The sequence below is a fragment of the Vicia villosa genome, unplaced genomic scaffold, assembly GCF_029867415.1.
Source record: "Vicia villosa cultivar HV-30 ecotype Madison, WI unplaced genomic scaffold, Vvil1.0 ctg.000168F_1_1, whole genome shotgun sequence".
NCBI classification, from domain to species: Eukaryota; Viridiplantae; Streptophyta; class Magnoliopsida; order Fabales; family Fabaceae; genus Vicia; species Vicia villosa.
The window spans coordinates 941,972-960,258 of record NW_026705049.1 but is presented as its reverse complement, the minus strand read 5'-3'; the positions used below and the strand labels follow the sequence as shown (position 1 = coordinate 960,258).

Sequence of the window (18,287 nt, the reverse complement as noted above, 5' to 3'; positions counted from 1 at the left end):
AAATACGAATTTTTACGAAACACAACAACAAAGCCAAAATTCATACAATATAGGCCATATAATATCCATACAACACATAGCAACAAGAATCATTATCAACATGCATTGATTTTATTGATTTCATATGATTCCCCTTCAAAACCTAAGTTATCAATAAAACCCCAAAACTCATTCCCACATATAAATCATCATACCCAATCTTATAGAGTTATAACCCCACCCTTACCTTGGATTGAAGGTTCTCTACTCTTTCAATAGAATCCTTGCCCTAGCCTCTTTGTGTCTCTTCTCCTCTTTCACGAAAACCTTCTCTTTTCACGTTCTCTCCAAATTCTCTATTTTTCATTCTATTTTCTTTCTTATTTTTATTTAACTCCTTACTAACTTTTCACTTCACTATTGGGCTTAATAAACACACCCTCACTATTCCTCATGCTAACACAACATATGTCCACTAGCTATTTACTCATTTATTCTCTTATTATTATTATTATTATTATTATTATTATTATTATTATTATTATTATTATTATTATTATTATTATTATTATTATTATTAAACCTCAATAATTCTTATTTCAATCATATTAAATCATCTAATTTTCTAATAAATTAAATCAAATAAATAATTAGAACTAATTATATTTATTTAATTCCGCAACTTTTAATTCAAAGGCTCTACCCTCTATTCTTAGGATACATACCCTCTGATACCATAATCATCATATAACATCAAAGAAAATTCATCCAATAAATCAACAAAATATCAAAATAACACTAAATCATTGAATAGTGAAAACCGGGGTGTTACATTCTTATTGGAGAAAGTATAATCTCATGGAGGAGAAAGAAACAAAACACAGTTGCACTATCAAGTGCTGAATCTGGATATCATGCTATGGCAGTAGCATCAAAGGAACTTGCATGGCTTAAGAACTTTCTCTCAAAACTTAGGTTGAGAGACCTTCAGGCCATAAAACTCATATGCGACAATCAAGCGGTACGTCATATTGCATAAAATCTGGTTTTTCATGAACAAACTAAACACATAGAAATAGATTGTCACTATGTAAGAGACAAGGTAGTGTCATGAGAAATAACCACAGAATTTGTCAAATCTGAAGATCAATTGGCTGATATGTTTACCAAGTCTCTCAAGGGATCTCGAGTGAATTATATTTGTAACAAGCTCATATCATACAATATATACGATCCGGTTTGAGGGAGAGTGTTGAGAATCCGTATATAATCAATTAGTATTGATTATTAATCAATTAGTCATAAGTGTAGATTATAACATTACCTATTGTGTATATATCTTTTGCATATAAATAAACATCGAGTGTGATCATATTTGACACACAGAAATACAATTACATCAGTTGGCTAACATCAATGTTTCAAATTTAAAACAATTTTGATTTATGAATTTAAACGAGGTTTGTTAGTGTTAGAATTGCACCTAAATGACCAAAATCTTAACAATTTCAACTTAATATTGTCATTGTTTTTAATACAAATGAGTTAAAACCCTCTAATAAAAGATAGGCATAATTAGTCAAGAGGTCTCTTAACTTAATTTTAGGTTTTACTTTAGTCCATTATCTAATAAACATTACATTTTAGTCTCTTAAAAACCATTATGTTAGCCAAATTAATCTTTTATATTAAATGTTGAGAAAAACATTTGTGATGATATGGCATGACAACATGGTAAAAGTCAAAATAATGAGTTAGAAATTTAGTTGAGGAACTAAATTGAAACCTTTTAGTTGGTTAAAGGATCAAACCAGGACATCAACTAAACTGCGATTAAAGTGAATAGACCAAAATTTCATAACATTTTACCATACCATAACCTATTATTTATCAATAGAATCTTGAATTTAATGACATTAAACTAGAATTTTATTACATTTTTTTTTATTAAAATAAAAAGTATTAAACCAAAATGGAGAACCAACCACGTGCTTATATGCTATATTGAACAATGAACACAATATTTGTATTTACATTGATTAAATAGAGTGTATATATTCATGTGTACATATAATATTTCTATTTCGTTGTCTTGTGATTTAAAAACTTCTTCGACAGAAGCGTCATCAAAGTTGATGGCTCGTGCAAGATTTTTAACAAGAAATACTGCATACTCAAGTGCACAACAAGCTCCTTGCCTAAAATTTGGAGTCATTGGATGCCAAGCACCTCCATCAAGCACAACTCTAATGCATCGCAAATACTGGGCTTTGTCAATTTAGGAATTGATGATAGATGGTAAAGTGAGATGTCTGCAAGTGAAGGACTTTTAATAGATAAATATATCAGCTCTTGGAAGTTTGATAAAGGGAATAAAGCTTCATTGATGACATGAGCGTGCTCCAAATTCATCCTTTTTGATTGATTAAGATTTTGTATGGTTGTTAGAGAGAGAGAGAGATAGAGTCAAAGTCAATCCTTCCCTGGCTCAAAAACCCTGAATCCAAAGTAAAGGTAGGAAAATTAAAAAAAAAGTACGACTTCAACAAAATTTAAGAAACATTATTAGATTAAAAATATGCAACACCGTTGGAAAATGCTGCAATTGTTTATGAAACTGTTTCTAAGCCCCGTCATAAGAAAACAATTGATATCTAAAACAAGAAAGCCATAATTTCTATTGATATGGGATAGTGTGAAAGTGATCATACTCATTCAATTTTTCAATCAATGTTTATTAAATATAAGCTTGTTACAGTCTAAGTTGAAACTATAGAAAATTAATCAAAAGTATTGAGTGAAAGTCTAACATTGTCAGAATTAGTCTGATCTTGGAGCCTTCTTTTAAGTAATGATATGCCACTTTGAAGGCGTGGTAAAATGTTGTCACCAAATTAGAACCACTCATGAATTATAACAAATAATCAAATAAGTAGGCGCATAGATTTCATGAAATAAAGAATGACATATGGACCAACAAAGTCTGTGTTTGGTTTCACGGGAAACTACCAAACATTGTTTTGTTGAATAAAAATGGATTTTGACTGTGAAACTCTATTTCATTTCATTAGCAATGATAAAATGTAGTTTTGAGCTAGGAATAAAATTTAAACTAAGTTCTAAATTATTATTTCATTCAAAATCACAAATGATAAACATTAACCCAAACACGCACCTAGAACAATTGTAGAAACTAGAAAGCAATTCTACCAATAGCACACCTGCAAAGCATGAATGTCAAATACGACCAAACTTGTTGGTCCTCCTTTAGAAATTGCTATGTTTGACAAAAGCCTGGCCAAAGTACAAGCAATGGCAATATCCTCTTCATTCTTCATTCTTTCAGAAGTTCCAGCTGAGAAAAATGAAAGCACAAGTGTAAATAAAGGGAGCAAATAGTTTTGTTAATGCATAAATGACATGAATCTGCTCAAAAATCATAGTTGTATGATTGAATGAAGTCAGAAAAGCCACATGTTGTCTGCGAATGTGCCTTGAGCATTAGGGATGAAAATTTTGGGGAAACTGTCAGGAAACTAGCAGAAATTTTCAATTTCATAAACAGTACACTCAAGCGACTCATCCATGACCTATTCACGCTAACGAAGGTGGAAGGATCAATGAGGAAGATGCATTAAAAAAGTTTATATTGTATTAGGTTCAGACGCGAGAAATAGTACCTTCAATAATGGAGATGAGTAATTATTATTCTTTTCTCCTCAACCGCGCCCGTGTTTGTCTTTCTATCTTCTTCACGTTTAGGGAAACTCCGTTTCATATGAACTGGGGTTTCTCTTCGTCTTCTCTTATTCTCCTTTTCTTCTTCCAACTTTGCCAAACACAATGAAATGACACTGAAAGGTTTCAACATAGCGAAAATGTTTCAAACACAAAAACAACTAAATTCAAATATTCAAAAAAGCCATGCCAGATAACACAATACCACCTAGACGACCACATATACCAAAGTTAACATTCTTCCCAGCATTTAACAGAAATGATTAAGTTGGTTAACATAAAATTGTTAAGAGATCAATACGTAACATTTATTAAATAAGAAATTAAGAAATTTGTTTTAAATTAAATTAAGAGTCCAAAAGATTAGTGATGACAATTATACTCATATCCAATGGGTACCCGCTAGGGGTGGAAATATACCAGGCCAGTCTATAGGGGCCTATAGCCTAGCATACTTAAGGTCAGGCCAGATCTATTTAATAAAGAGGACATGCTTAGACTTTTTTAAAAGCCTATTTTATTAAATAGGCTAGATAGGCATATTAGAAAAAAAGGCTAAATAGGCTAGCCTATGTTTGCATATATATTAGAACAAAGGTTAAATAGGTCGTCTTATATATGCATATATAGGCCGATCTATAAGGCTTCTTAAGTAATATGGACTAATTGAAAACTTTAATGAGATACAAACTTTTAAATAGACTTTCAGGCCAGACCAGATTTTTAAAAAGGTCAGGTCAAGCCAAAAAACTGAGCCTATGATAGGTCATAGACTAGGCTTAGGCCTTTTAAATTTATCGTAGGCCAGACTCATGCCTTCCAAAGTCTAGCCTAGCCTAGCCTATTTTCACCCCTAGTACCTGCAAAACTTACCTACAATGGATAGAGTAAAAACTCGCAAAAATAGATACAGACGCGAGGTTTACGAGTAATTACCATTATAATAAATGAATATGGGTGCGGGTACGAGTACCTTCGTACCCACCACACTCTATACCTGCACAATGTACATTTGTATATTTTAATTTATATTCTCATATAAAAAAATGTTTGTCTATATCTTTACAAAAATACATCACATTAAACAATTACACATTTTAATATAATTCTTCCTTTATTTCTCAATTCAATAGTAAAATCTTATAGTTTTTTTTTTAACTTTGTTAAAAACTTAAAATAATATGATATTTTTCAATTGATAAATTTAGTTTTACTAGAACTGCGGGTAACATATACAAATAAAAAAATTTAGGTATCCATAGGATACAGATACAAGCATAAAAATTAATGGCCACACAAGTATAGATTTGAATACATAGATTTTTTTCAAATTACGGATATATGAAGACAAATATTATAGTATTCTATACATACCCTACTCATTATCATCCCTAAAAAAAATACATTAAATTGAAAAAAAGTAATTAATAATTTTTTCGCCTAAACCTTATTCATGATACCAACTTTAATGTTACATTAGTTTTGATGAGTCTCAATAACACATCAAATAGTTTTAGATTTTAATAAAATATTTCCTAAATAGTTTATAGGTTGGAAACTTTCAATCCAACTATAAAGCTTTATAAAAATTATATTTATCAACATATTACTATTAAACATTGTAATATTATTAAAATATTATATCAACATATTACTATTAAACATTGTAATATTATTAAAATATTATATATGTGTAATCTAATCTCATATAAACGTTGATATCATAACAAGAAAATGATGCGCCACACTAGGGGTGGACATCGGTTCGGGCCGGTTCGGGTTCGGGCCCAAAACCTCAATCCGGCCCAACCCTCGGATGAAGTATATAGGCCCAATTCCGACCAAATAAACTTTTGGTTATTTTCGGTTCGGGTTTAAACGGGTTCGGGTAACTGAACCGGTTAATTTCGGTTTTCATAAGCAATTGGGCCAATAAACCAAATCCAGTCCAAATAGCAAATCCAATAGTTTTTTACTATTTTTATTTTTTTTATTAAGATGTTAGAATTTGGGCCATCCAATTGCAAGCCTAATTATAATTTTAAATTTTATTTTAATTTTAAAATTGGAAAATTGATTGATTTTTTTTTATAAAAGAATACTATTAATTATTTGGATTAAAATGTGTACAAGGGCAATTTTGAATCATTTTATAAATTGTCCATTTTGAATCATTTTATAAATTGTCCATTTTGAATCATCCAACAGGGTCCTTCTAGAAGCCATATTGTTACAAATTTTATAATATCATTATAAAATATAGCAACATGCAACATTGAATTAGTCATATTGTGAGATAAATGTGTTCTGGCCATATTTTCTCCACAACTCATTCATGCCAGCAATACCTGCCATCAAAAATTTTAACAAGAGATAATAGTTAACAAAATATAAGAGAAATTAATTATGAATAATGATCAACACTAATGATAAATTAAGAGATACTTAATGATAAATTAAGAGATACTTAAGTTATAGATAAAAATTAGGCTTAAAAATTAGAACAAAATGAAGATAGCATAAAAACTATTAGTCTAATTGTATTCACTTACATCTTAATAGGTTAGAAATTTGGATTAAAGAGTATAACAAAATAAATATGACAAAATGAAATAACATATGAAAATTCAAGCCTAATGTCAATAGTTACGTTAGTAGTTGTTCTAATCTAAAGATAAAATTAGAACAAAATGAAATATCAAATTTGAAAATATGCAAGGCACCTAAGTTTTACCTCTCACAAGATCATAAAATGTGTATTAACATGAAGTAACATCAGTGCCTCCATGCAGCTGTTTTTGCCCACAAGTATACAACTGGTTTTTCACACAAGTTTCTTACTGCTGCAGCACTGTTTAGTGCCTCTTCAGTAGCCAAAAACTGCTGAACATGAACAATCTGTAAACAGAGATACATCGTTGGATCAGTAACTCATCTTAAAGATCACAAAACCCAAATGTTGAATCAACTGGTTTATGACACAAACAATACAGATCTAAAAACCTCTTCTAAAACACTTTTTGAGATACAAGTTTAAAGAAAACATGACATATAGATAACATAAACAAATGTTTAAAGAAAACTACCACACGAAAACAAATCCACCAGTTTGTGAGAAACGGATAAAACTTATTAAAAAAGCTTTTACGCAACTCTTCCAACATATTATATTTACACCTGCAAAAACAAGAGAAAATAATAGATGCAAGCCTTCCAATCTCTGATGTAGTTTACTCTCTTAAACAGCAGACATAAAAGTTTATCAATTAATGAAATGTAAACTAAAACTTGAAGAAAAATTTTATACCTGGAATGTTATAGAAGGCTATATACTGTTGTACTTGTCCTTGTTAGGGTTATCAAACCTCTTGCAGGCATTCTGCAAATAAGGTTAAACCTAAAATTATCAACACAAAAAACAATGGTTAGTTAACAAATTTTAGGGTTTCAATGACTTTGATAAAATTTTAAATGAAATAAAATGTAAAATAATAACCTCAAATATTCATCAGAGATAGCTTTCTGAAGAAGATCGTTGAATCTGATAGCAAACTCGAAATCGATGAACATAGTGTTGGACTTGTTAGCTCTCATCACTTCAATATCGCCTTTGTATAGTTCATTTCACTGTCCAGGTCAAAAACTGTGATTCAACACAAACAAATAACTCATTTCGTTGTCGAGATCTAAAACTGTGATTCAGCACAAACAAAAATCAAACTCAAAAAGTAAATATACATTATAAATTAACAAATCATAAGCCTAAGTCAAACTTAAAACACAGATAAAGTGGTAGAATCACCTTTAGAAGCATCAAAACTACTCAATGAGAACAAATCTGAGATGAAGATGAGTAGATGATGATGCAACGATGATAGAGGAAGCTGAAAGTGAAACAAAGATAAGATAACGATATGGTTAAGGAAGAGGCAAAGAGGACAAGATAGAAAGTAAGAGAGAAAGTGAGAGAGAATTTTATTAGGGTTTTCTGTGAGGGGGAGGCGGAGAGTTTTCTGAGAGGGAGGCTGAGAAGCAAGTGAAGAATGAAAAAAAATTAGGTTTAGGGCCAGCCTGTTAAGTAGTGATATAAATATAAATATATATTTAATGTTTAATAATTAACTTTGGTCGGGTTCGGTTTCCGACGGACCTAAAATTATCATCCGAACCGAACCGACTCAACCCTATTAAATCCAAAACAATCACCCGGTCTAATCCAAAAACCGCTTAAATCCGACCGAATGAAAAACTGATGCAATGGATCGGTCGGTTATCACCGGATGGTGATAACTTGTCCACCCCTGCCACACTATATTTAAATAACAACATATTTTCAAAAAATTTCCGTTGCCGGGACTTGAACTCGGGTCTTTCGGGTGAGAGCCGAATATCCTGACCAACTAGACTACAACGGAGCCGATGCTCAGGTCCCATCGTAAGGACAATTATATACATAATAGATGCACATAATTAACCTTCCCTCCCATCTCTCTTTCAATTTTTCGCCCTTAACATCACTCCCAACTTGAATCGAATCCATTAACTCATTCATAACCAAGCAAGCAACCAAAAAGCAAGAGGAACAACAAAACCTAGCAGTGAAAATGAGGGAGGAAGAGATCGAGAAGCTTCGAGGAGTAGTGAGAGACTGCGTCAGTAAGCACCTCTACTCCTCCGCGATCTTCTTCGCCGACAAAGTCGCCGCCTTCACCAACGACCCCGCCGATATTTACATGCAAGCACAGGCTCTCTTCCTCGGCCGCCATTACCGCCGCGCTTTCCATCTCCTCAACGCCTCCAAAATCGTCCTCCGTGACCTTCGCTTCCGCTACCTCGCCGCCAAGTGCCTCGTAACTCTCACTCTCCTCAAATACGCTGCTTATTTTTTATTTAATTTTTAAAAAAATTACAGCTATTTAATATCTTTGATTATTTTTTTTAAAAGGAGGAATTGAAGGAGTGGAATCAATGTCTATCAATGCTTGGTGAAGCTAAAGTGGATGACAATGGAAATGTTTATGATACTAAGGACTCTAATGTTATGTACTTGGATAAAGATAGTGAAGATCGTGAAATCAATGTAAGCTCTTTTTCACAAATATTGATTAGTTTGTTTTTGTAATAGGGTTCTTATATATTATATGTATAGATCAAATTTGTTTATAATTTCAGCAACATTATGTTGGTTAGGAAGAGACAAAAGAAAATAATAATATCTTGTAGATTAACTGATCTAGTGCCTCGAGAACGTATCTCTCATGATGGATTTGAATTCTGTTAGTACTGCTGCTTCAATTCGATATTTTTGCTAGAATGGTACATAAGTGCTGATTTAGAGTGTGAAAATATGGTTTAAGTCAAACATTTTGAATAACTTGGCTTTAAAATGTGGAGTTTTATGATTAGAATGTATTTTGTAATGCTATAACAGATATCTTCTGCAATATGTTTTTTGAGAGGCAAAGCATATGAAGCTCTTGAAAACCGTTCGCAGGCTCGATTGTGGTGAGTATATTTGTGGTATTTTGTACCTTTTATCGTCTAACTTACGTATCCTGTTCGAAACATTACTTTTTGTTGATGTTCTGCATTTAGTATGAGGTCAAAGTATAATTGCTTGCTACTCTTGTGAAGAGTTAGATAGATATGATTTGTGCCAATTTGATTTGATAAAGGCTCATCATCATTGCATCTGTTGTTGTTAAAGGTACAAAGCAGCTATAAAAGCGGATCCCTTATGCTATGAGGTACACATTGATATTCTCCTTACTATATCTTATAGGTGCATTAATACTATCAAGTTATCCATCTTGTGATACCTGTCTACAATAACAAACAACTGCTTTTCCTTCCCCTCCTCGGTCCCCTAACCTTGGGTCTTTATGGGGCATCATCCCTTATGCACCACTCTAGAGAAATACATGTTAGAAACCAGAAATCACCCAAGATGGAAAAAAACAAAGGGTATTGGAAATTATGGAAAGTGCAATTAGGCACCACTCCATTGCAATACTTGTTAGAAACAAGAAATCACACAACAAGGAAAATAATAAAGAACATTTGAAATTATGGAAACTGCAATGTATTATTATTACTAATGAAGAAGAAAAATACAGTGGAACGAATATCCCTTCGGCCATAGAGCAATGCTCCTTCAAAGAATAGAAACTTCTATGGCACTAACTTCAAGATGAGATTATCAAAATGAAAAAAGACATAGTGGTTGGTTATTAGTTTATTGATTGTGGGTGGTGGGCCTTTGGAGGAAAGCCAAAAATCTGCAATATTAAGCCGTCATAAAACGCCATGGAGCCACCATCCTTCACAAATTGACCATGGCAGTTGTCAAAAAATCTGCTGCCACCATGGCCAATATTTGACAACACTTGGCTATACAAAGTTGACAAAAAAGTGGTCGGCTACATAAAGTGTAGGAGTAAGTTGCAAGTCATCAGAATGAATTAAGATTCATACTAGAAATAGAATTCATGTCTAAAATAGATACACCAAAGCTTAAATTGGGGTTGCTGTTGTAGGGTGCTTGCAGTAACAGCTGTTGCTAAGACGCTTATTAGAGCCATGCAAGTCATAAGAATGAATTAAGATTCATACTAGAAATAGAATTCATATCCAAAACAGATACACCAAAGTTTAAATTGGGGTTGCAGTTGTAGGGCGGTTGCAGTCACAACTGTTGCTGAGACGCATATTGTGGCCATTATGACATGAATTTATTTTATATATGCACCATGTATTGTTATTTACTGCTTGTTTTAAAAATCACACATCTCCAATCTTTTGTTAAAGTTATCGCTTATAAATATCTCAAACCTTGTCTCTAAATCTGACGTGAAAAAATAGAAAAATAATCTGTGAGCACAATATAGTCTTTTGTGATTGATTGTGGCTGTTGTAAATCAGGAGTATTAAATTGATTCAACGTTACCAGTTTTCTTTGTTATCTAATTCTTCCTTGATGTTTGCAAATTATGTCAGGCTTTGGAATGCCTTATTGAAAATCACATGCTTACATGTGATGAAGGTAAAATTTTTCACTTCTCCCTTGGAGTCTTTGATTTAAAGTTTATATGATTTAAAAAGAAGTCTAAGTAGTATAATGTCTAATTCAAAATTGATCCTATAAATCTCTTTCTGCCCTTTATGTTGAATGCCAGAAACTAATTTGATCTCATCATTGCAATTTGGAAGTGAGGATGGATGGCTTTCATCATTTTATTCTTGTTTGGTTAAGAAGGTAATAGCATGTGCCAAATGGAAATTGCTTATATCCATATGCTTTGTACTAATGAACTGAAAGATTATTTCTTTTTCTTTACCAGTATGACAAAGAAATTGTTGTAGAAGCCAAGTTTAGACATCTTGAGAACGAGAGCTGTAAAACTGACCAGTCTAATCCTTCTTTCTGCCGCACACTGAAAACCAATACTGATCTATTGGCCTGCAAAGCCGAATACTATCATCAGTGTGGTGAATATCAGAAATGTTTTGAATTAACATTTGTGTAAGTTGAGGATCTGATCTGGAGACTGAAGTGCGAGCGAGATAAAGCTGTTTTACATCATTCATTGTGTCTATTCATTTTTTTTTTCCTTTTTGTTTTCGATATCTAAGCTTAGGCACTGATATTACAGTTTGCTTGAGAAGGATCCTTTTCATATCAAGAGCACATTAGTACATCTGGCAGCTGCTATGGAGCTTGGGAATTCAAATGAACTCTATCTGATGGCATGCAATTTAGTGAAGGATTATCCTCAAAAGTAAGCTCTTATCCTCAATGTTGATTGGCTTCTACAGATTTTGCTACATATAAGAATCAGTTGTATTTTTAGACTTTTGCTTATCATTTGTAGTTGTATTCTAAAAAGCCTTTGCTTCATGTAACAATAAAACCTTATTGATGTTGTTTAGGGCTTTATCATGGTTTGCTGTTGGTTGCTATTACTATTGTATCAAGAAATATGACCAGTCCCGCCGTTATTTCAGGTAAACATGACTCCTCAATATTATGCGATAAGAGCGATATTGAAGCATCTAAAGCTTATTATTATTATTATTAGTCTTATTATTTGATTATAGTAGGAATTATGGTCGACTTCATGAAAATGCCATATGCTGAAAATTTCTTATATTTCACATTATAAGGCTTAATGATATTAGATAGTTTGTTATATTTTCAATTTGATGCCGCTGTCCATTTTTTCATAAACAAAATTTTATGGCCACAATTGTGATATCTGTCTTTAATCTAATAAGAATATTGTGGTTAATCATATGCCATTAACCAAGCTGTACATGTATGCAAAGAAAGCATGGTAATGGTTAATCGATATTGACCTTTGTTTCTTAAGAAATCAGTTTCTCTCTCAAAGACTCAAAGTTGCTTGTGTAGTCTAGCATAGAATTTTTCTGCTTGAGTTTGGATTATCAAGGGCTCTTTCATTATATACACGATTGCTTGTATAGCATCATTATAAAACTTATTGTTCAATATTTTCTACCGTACAGCAAGGCGACAAGTCTAGATGGAACATTTCCCCCTGCATGGATAGGCTATGGGAATGCCTTTGCAGCTCAAGAAGAAGGTGATCAGGCTATGTCAGCTTACCGCACTGCAGCTCGATTATTTCCTGGGTATTGAATTTTCTTATTAGAACTTTCTCACCCTAGCCCCCACCCCCAAATATAATCAAGTAAAGTTCTTCTTTACATTTCTTCAGTTCTAAGGTTAAGACCTTAAACAACTGTCTCTGAGATATGTAATACATGTTAGTTTTGGGTTCTTGCAAAACGAAACATACCACGGAAATGGAAGAAAAACACTATTAATTAACATGCTTTATATGAATCATTTTCAGGGAAAAAGTATGCTTAATGAACATAAAAAGTATAATTCTCTGCCATTCCTTTCCGATTTTTGTATAATGACCTAGTATAACATGAATTTATTAATTAAAAACCCTAGCAGTGAAGCGCTTAGGCTAACTGCTTTTTGTTTCTTTCATTTTTCTTAGGACCATGTACATTTTTCTCAGTATTTGAATTTCTTTATATTATTTTTCAGAAGTTTTACTACATTTTTGGTTAATGATTTGATTAAGTTTGTGTTAATGGTAATGAAAATCTTGTTTAATTTTACAAGCTTTTTTGACATTTGTTTCTCAGTAAACATATATTTCTCTTAGATAAAAGCTCTGTATTTGAATTTCTTTATATTATTTTTCAGAAGTTTTACTACATTTTTGGTTAATGGTTTGATTAAGTTGTGTTAATGGTAATGAAATGAATTTTGCTGGTTGCTTTTCATGGTCTGGTGATATCACTAATCTGCAATTACTCAATGTAGATTAAAAGATTGAATAGAAGTAGTGGGAGTCCAATAAGGATATTAATGATATAGCGTAGACAGAAAGTTCTTTTGACATTGCATAATTGCATTATTGGTCTATTTGGATAAGCCTTGAAGAATTTGCTTCTATGACATCCAATTCTGAGAAAAGTATCAAAACTGTTTAGTTCTTCAGTTCTTTTTTTATTTTTTTTGTTTTGTTTTCAGATAATCTTGTTTAATTTTACAAACTTTTTTTGACATTTGTTTCTCACTAAAAATATGTTTCTCTTAGAAAAAAGCTCAATTGAACAGGCCCTTGGTTGGCAAAGGCCTTTACATTGCGATTTGGGTTAGATGGTTGGCCTTAGCCACTTGGCCTGAGGTCATGTATGTGTGAATTATCCAGCCTAGCAGTGTTGTGGATGGCGGATGGTGATTCATGGCAGAGAGCAAAAATCCCTCCATACCGGCTGTTTTGCGGTGCCGTTATAGCAAATTATGGCGGAAAAACCCACAATAGCGGAAGGTATTTACCATTGCGGCGAGTCCAAAAACCACCATGTATAACCGCCATATCGGCCATGGCGCCGCAATTTGATAACACTGCAGCCTAAGGATTTGAATTCGAGTTTAGCAAAATTCACCTCGTCATGAAAAACAATGCACACTGATTTGCAATACTTTTGCGATTCCTAATTCTCTATATAATTTGTTAAATTGAAAAATAAGTTGTTCCAAGGCTTAAGAAGACGAAAGGGAGTGGGTGGTTATGAGAACAGAGGAGTCTAAGGAAGATGATGCTAAATCTCTTTCCTAATTTCCATTGACGAGGTTTTACAAAGATTGACTGTAATATTGTGTTGGGCAATGGGGCGGTTAGAAAAATCTTTGGAGCAAGTGATTTAGGAAGACAAAGGGCTTCACCGTTTCCCGGGACACTTCTTTGGGGGAGAGCATAATTCTTAAGAGGAAAAAGACAAAATTTGAAATGTATTGTGAAAATTGGGCTGATGGATAATTGAAGACCCTCATACTTGCTTTTTCAGTTTTACGAAAAGATTAGAAAAATGTGGAATCACTTTGAATATTTTACATCATGTAATTTTAACTATTAATTAGATAATTTTTTATTAGTATATGTTAACCAAATATACTGATTATAAGTCTACCCCTAATGTAAAACAATACTTGGTAGGGTTTAGAACCACATCCGTATCATGTATCTTAACTAGAGACTCACTTGTATGTATGTGTTTCTTTTGTTTGTTTAAAAACTCAAGTATGAAGTCTTACGAAATCTTCTTATTATCTATAAATTGTTCTTTTACAGGTTAAATCTTGATGTTCTCTTATTCCAGGTGCCATTTACCAGCTCTTTATATTGGAATGGAATGCATGCGGACTCACAGCTATAAGCTTGCTGAACAGGTAAATGCATTAGAATTGGAAAAATTCTTGGGTTAGTTCAGAAGCTTTGGGGGGGCGGTGGGGCTGTCAAGATTAATATCTTACTCTTACCACTATATTCTTGAATGTTCTTTAAGAAGAGTTCAAACACAGTCTACTTTATATCCTGTCTACTACATATATGCTTAAGTCCATTTTACTGTTTAGTTAATGTTCAGTACTGTTTTCCCATAAAAAAAAAACATTCAGTGCTGTTTCTTTATTGGATTTGGATGTTTTGATCTTTCTTCACCTAATCAAAATCTAGCAATGACTGGTTCCCAGATCAACCGGTCCTCTACTACGAACCTGTGGAAAGTCACCCATACCACAATTAACTTTCCTATATTTTTCCTCAGTTTTTCATGCAGGCGAAGTCAATTTGCTCATCGGATCCACTTGTGTATAATGAGCTAGGAGTTGTTGCCTATCATATGAAAGAGTAAGGATATCTTCCTGATATATCTCTAGTTTGAAGATTAAACTATGAACAATCTGTCAAGTTTTTGTTGAGCCAATCAAGTCCCTCTGCTTTTAAACTTGGCAAAATATAGTATCATTTTCAATTTTATTTTCTTTATCAATTTCTCATTTTCTATCATAATATTTGAGGGTATCTGATTGGTTTAAGACTTCAAATTATTTTAAAAATTTTGAAGTTAGAAATTCGGAGAAATTTTGTAGTTTGAAGAAATTTAAGATGTGTGATTGGAATTTGAAGAGGGGAAAAATTGAGATTTTTTGAATTTTTAATGAATTTTACTGCCAGCCATGTTTGCGCGCTAGTTAGAACATTTAAGTAGTTTCGACTTGCGTAATTGTGATTCTGATTCAGGTATAAGAAAGCAGTATGGTGGTTCGAGAAAACGTTAGCCCTCATCCCGACCACTTTAAGTGAAATGTGGGAGCCAACTGTAGTCAATATTGCTCATGCATGCAGAAAGTTGGAGTAAGTTGATAAATGTCTTGGTGCTCATTTTACTTGAATTTTTCTTTTTTTCAGCTATTGAATTTTTAGAATACAGATTGGTATCTTTTGACAAGTTGAAACATGGTTTGCTAGCCGACTTGATTTATACACATTAATGTTTTTGTTATTTGTTATTTTCTAGGTGAAATATAAAATTCCGCAATTTATAAAGGGATAAACTTTATGAACCATATTCTGAAGTTATGGCATATGGTGATTTAACATAGACTAAGAAAAGAAACCAAAATTAAAAATAACCAATTTGCTTTTATGCCTAAGAGGTCGACCATGGAAGCAATTTACTTGATACGGTGATTGATGGAACAATATTGGAGGGATAGAAGATAGAAAGACTTGCACATGGCCGGTCTTTGATTTGAAGAAGACATATGATAAGGTGCCTAGAGATGTTTTGCTGAAAATCCTAGAAAAGAAAGGGGTTTGGTTTGCCTATATTTGTGCTATCAAGGATATGTATGATCATACTGAGGCGATGTTTAGTAGAGTAGATAAGATAAAGGGTAGCCCTATTGCTAGATTAGATGAAAACCAAAGAAATCTTTAGAAGAAAATATCAAGAAAGACTTAGGTCAATGTTTTGAATAAAAATATGATATAGCCGTCTTCACCTAGTGGGATAAGAGTTGATTGTTGTATTTTGTAGGCGCTTTGATTATTTAAGTATATCTTGCTAAATTTTTATGTTTCTGAATATCCTCATCTGCTAGTTTTGTAGTACGATATAAGTTGAAAACATTTTTTCATGATGTTGATATAATTTGACAAAAAGTTTAATCAAATTAGTGGTAGTGTCAGTATGTAATTCTCGACTTCTTGATCCTGATTGTCTATATGAACCATCCCAGGATGTACCCAGAAGCAATTTCATATTATGAGAAAGCACTTGCATTATCAACAACAAGTGTTAGCACTTATGCTGGTCTTGCATATACTTACCACTTACAGGTATCTAAAATGATTTTCAAGTTTGTAATATTCTGTATGTTATCTTAAAGCAAAATGTGGATTTTCTGTATGTTTGGAAATGTGGTTTCATCATATTATTTGGGTAAATAGACTGTGTTGACTTTTATAGAAAAAGTTCTGTGAGCATGGGAGTGACTCTTGGCTTTTACTGGGTTTTTGTAATTTTTGAGAGGAATAGAGGATGGGACTCTTGGCTTTTACAAAGATGTTTCATCATATTTCACTGTTTTATCATTGTAAATAAGGAATTGATGTTACAATGTAGTTTTTTTAATAAATATAATCGAGTGTATGTATCAAACAAGTCTACAATGTCGGTACTCGGTACATAATTATTAAACTAATTTCTCCAGTTGTAATGATTAGTTTTGACTGAGGCTTATGTTTTGTTGTTGTATGTAATTCATGCAGGATGATTTCACAACAGCTATTACATATTATCACAAAGTGAGTAATAGCTATCCAACATTTCCCGTACCCATGTCAATTACATATTCTTAAAATTTACCCGAATGTCCGAGTTATGATCATTTATATGCTTTTGTATTTTCTAATCATTGTTCATTAAAAATTAGGCATTGTGGCTGAAGCCAGATGATCAGTTCTGCACTGAAATGTTAAGCTGGGCTTTAATAGATGAAAGCAGAAACTGCGCTGAATCTCACCTTGAATTCCGATGAATTTATTGACGGTGCAACTTCATTTGCCTATTATATATGTATGTAAACTATACATTTACGCCAAGATAATGTATTATCATGATTATTAGTAAGTTGTTCGGCTTTATTAGACCTTCTCTTTTTGGTATTAGGCTTGTTTAGACTTTGTAGTTATGATTTTTTTCTTATCTTTTTCTTAATAGTAATGTAATTTTTGTGGGCTGTAATTAAGTAGACTAATTTAATCTCCAAAACTGCAATCGTTTTATTTGGTTAACTTTCGTTTTAGTTTTATTTTTATTGTTATTTTTATTATTATTATTATTATTATTATTATTATTATTATTATTATTATTATTATTATTATTATTATTATTATTATTATTATTATTATTAATTTTTTTTTTGTGTAAGCAAGGATATATTAAAGAAGAGAACTAAGGGTTCTCAAAACCTTTTTACACAAGAACGGGAATAACCCGCGAAAGGAGAAATTACAAATAAATTAGAATTACGAAAGGTATAACAAAGGATCTTTGTTAAATTCGTAAGGAATGAGTAAATTCCCCTATAAAGCTCCATTTCCAAGTCAATGATTTTATACCCCATACCGTATTATTCACATTCCAAACTTCATTTCTAAAGCAAATACCGTTCCTAGTTAGCCAAAGGAACCAAACGGTTGCTAACCAAACCACTCCTATTTTTTCACCTTTCACCTTTTTTTTTTTTACAAAAAGGGACCAATCCGAAAAACTTGATAAACAATCTTCTTCCATCTCACCCACCTCTTTTCCTATCCACACCGCCACCTCCCTCCACACTAATTCCACCGAATTACATCCGAAGAAAGAATGTTCTCTACTTTTCGGATCAATACCACAAAAAGCACATTTAGTATTATCCAAAGCCAAAACAATATTCCTATGAACTAAAAGATCCTTAGTTGGAAGTCTATTAACAAAAAGCCTCCAACCAAAAGCTTTGATTTTGAAAGGGACCTCCATCTTCCAAATCAAGGCTAAAGCGTTATCATATTTATTAGGCGGAACATACGGAATAAAACTTTCCTCATAAATGCTATAACAAGAGGCCACCGAAAAAGATCCATCGGCGGTATGGTCCCAAAAAATATCATCCTTCCTCTCTAAAACTACTC

General features: G+C 32.5%; 1 protein-coding gene, 1 long non-coding RNA gene and 1 other non-coding gene across 3 annotated transcripts; 1 reads left to right on the top strand and 2 right to left on the bottom strand.

Annotated features, from left to right (window-relative positions):
* Positions 1-5,908: 5,908 nt before the first annotated feature.
* Positions 5,909-7,737, bottom strand: LOC131624901 (uncharacterized). The gene is made up of 5 exons (XR_009290680.1): positions 7,520-7,737; positions 7,214-7,360; positions 7,025-7,114; positions 6,452-6,615; positions 5,909-6,065 (listed from the first exon to the last, which is right to left on the bottom strand). It is a non-coding gene; the product is annotated as an uncharacterized LOC131624901 (long non-coding RNA).
* Positions 7,738-8,059: 322 nt separating this feature from the next.
* TRNAE-CUC (transfer RNA glutamic acid (anticodon CUC)) lies at positions 8,060-8,132 on the bottom strand. The gene has a single exon. It is a non-coding gene; the product is annotated as a tRNA-Glu (tRNA).
* Positions 8,133-8,182: 50 nt separating this feature from the next.
* LOC131624913 (anaphase-promoting complex subunit 6-like) lies at positions 8,183-17,405 on the top strand. The gene is made up of 16 exons (XM_058895839.1): positions 8,183-8,567; positions 8,663-8,797; positions 9,149-9,222; positions 9,425-9,464; positions 10,714-10,759; positions 10,893-10,972; positions 11,058-11,239; positions 11,370-11,495; positions 11,647-11,721; positions 12,244-12,369; positions 14,425-14,494; positions 14,872-14,954; positions 15,348-15,461; positions 16,349-16,448; positions 16,881-16,916; positions 17,045-17,405. The coding sequence occupies exons 1-16, from the start codon at positions 8,322-8,324 to the stop codon at positions 17,147-17,149; spliced, it is 1,638 nt and encodes a 545-aa protein (XP_058751822.1). The 5' UTR covers positions 8,183-8,321; the 3' UTR covers positions 17,150-17,405.
* Positions 17,406-18,287: the final 882 nt, after the last annotated feature.

Coding starts and splice junctions, on each gene's coding strand:
- LOC131624913 (XM_058895839.1), top strand. CDS start 8,322: ATGAGGGAGGAAGAGATCGAGAAGCTTCGAGGAGTAGTGAGAGACTGC. Junction 14,495..14,871: donor GCTATAAGCTTGCTGAACAG/GTAAATGCATTA, acceptor ATTTTTCCTCAG/TTTTTCATGCAGGCGAAGTC. Junction 15,462..16,348: donor CATGCATGCAGAAAGTTGGA/GTAAGTTGATAA, acceptor GAACCATCCCAG/GATGTACCCAGAAGCAATTT.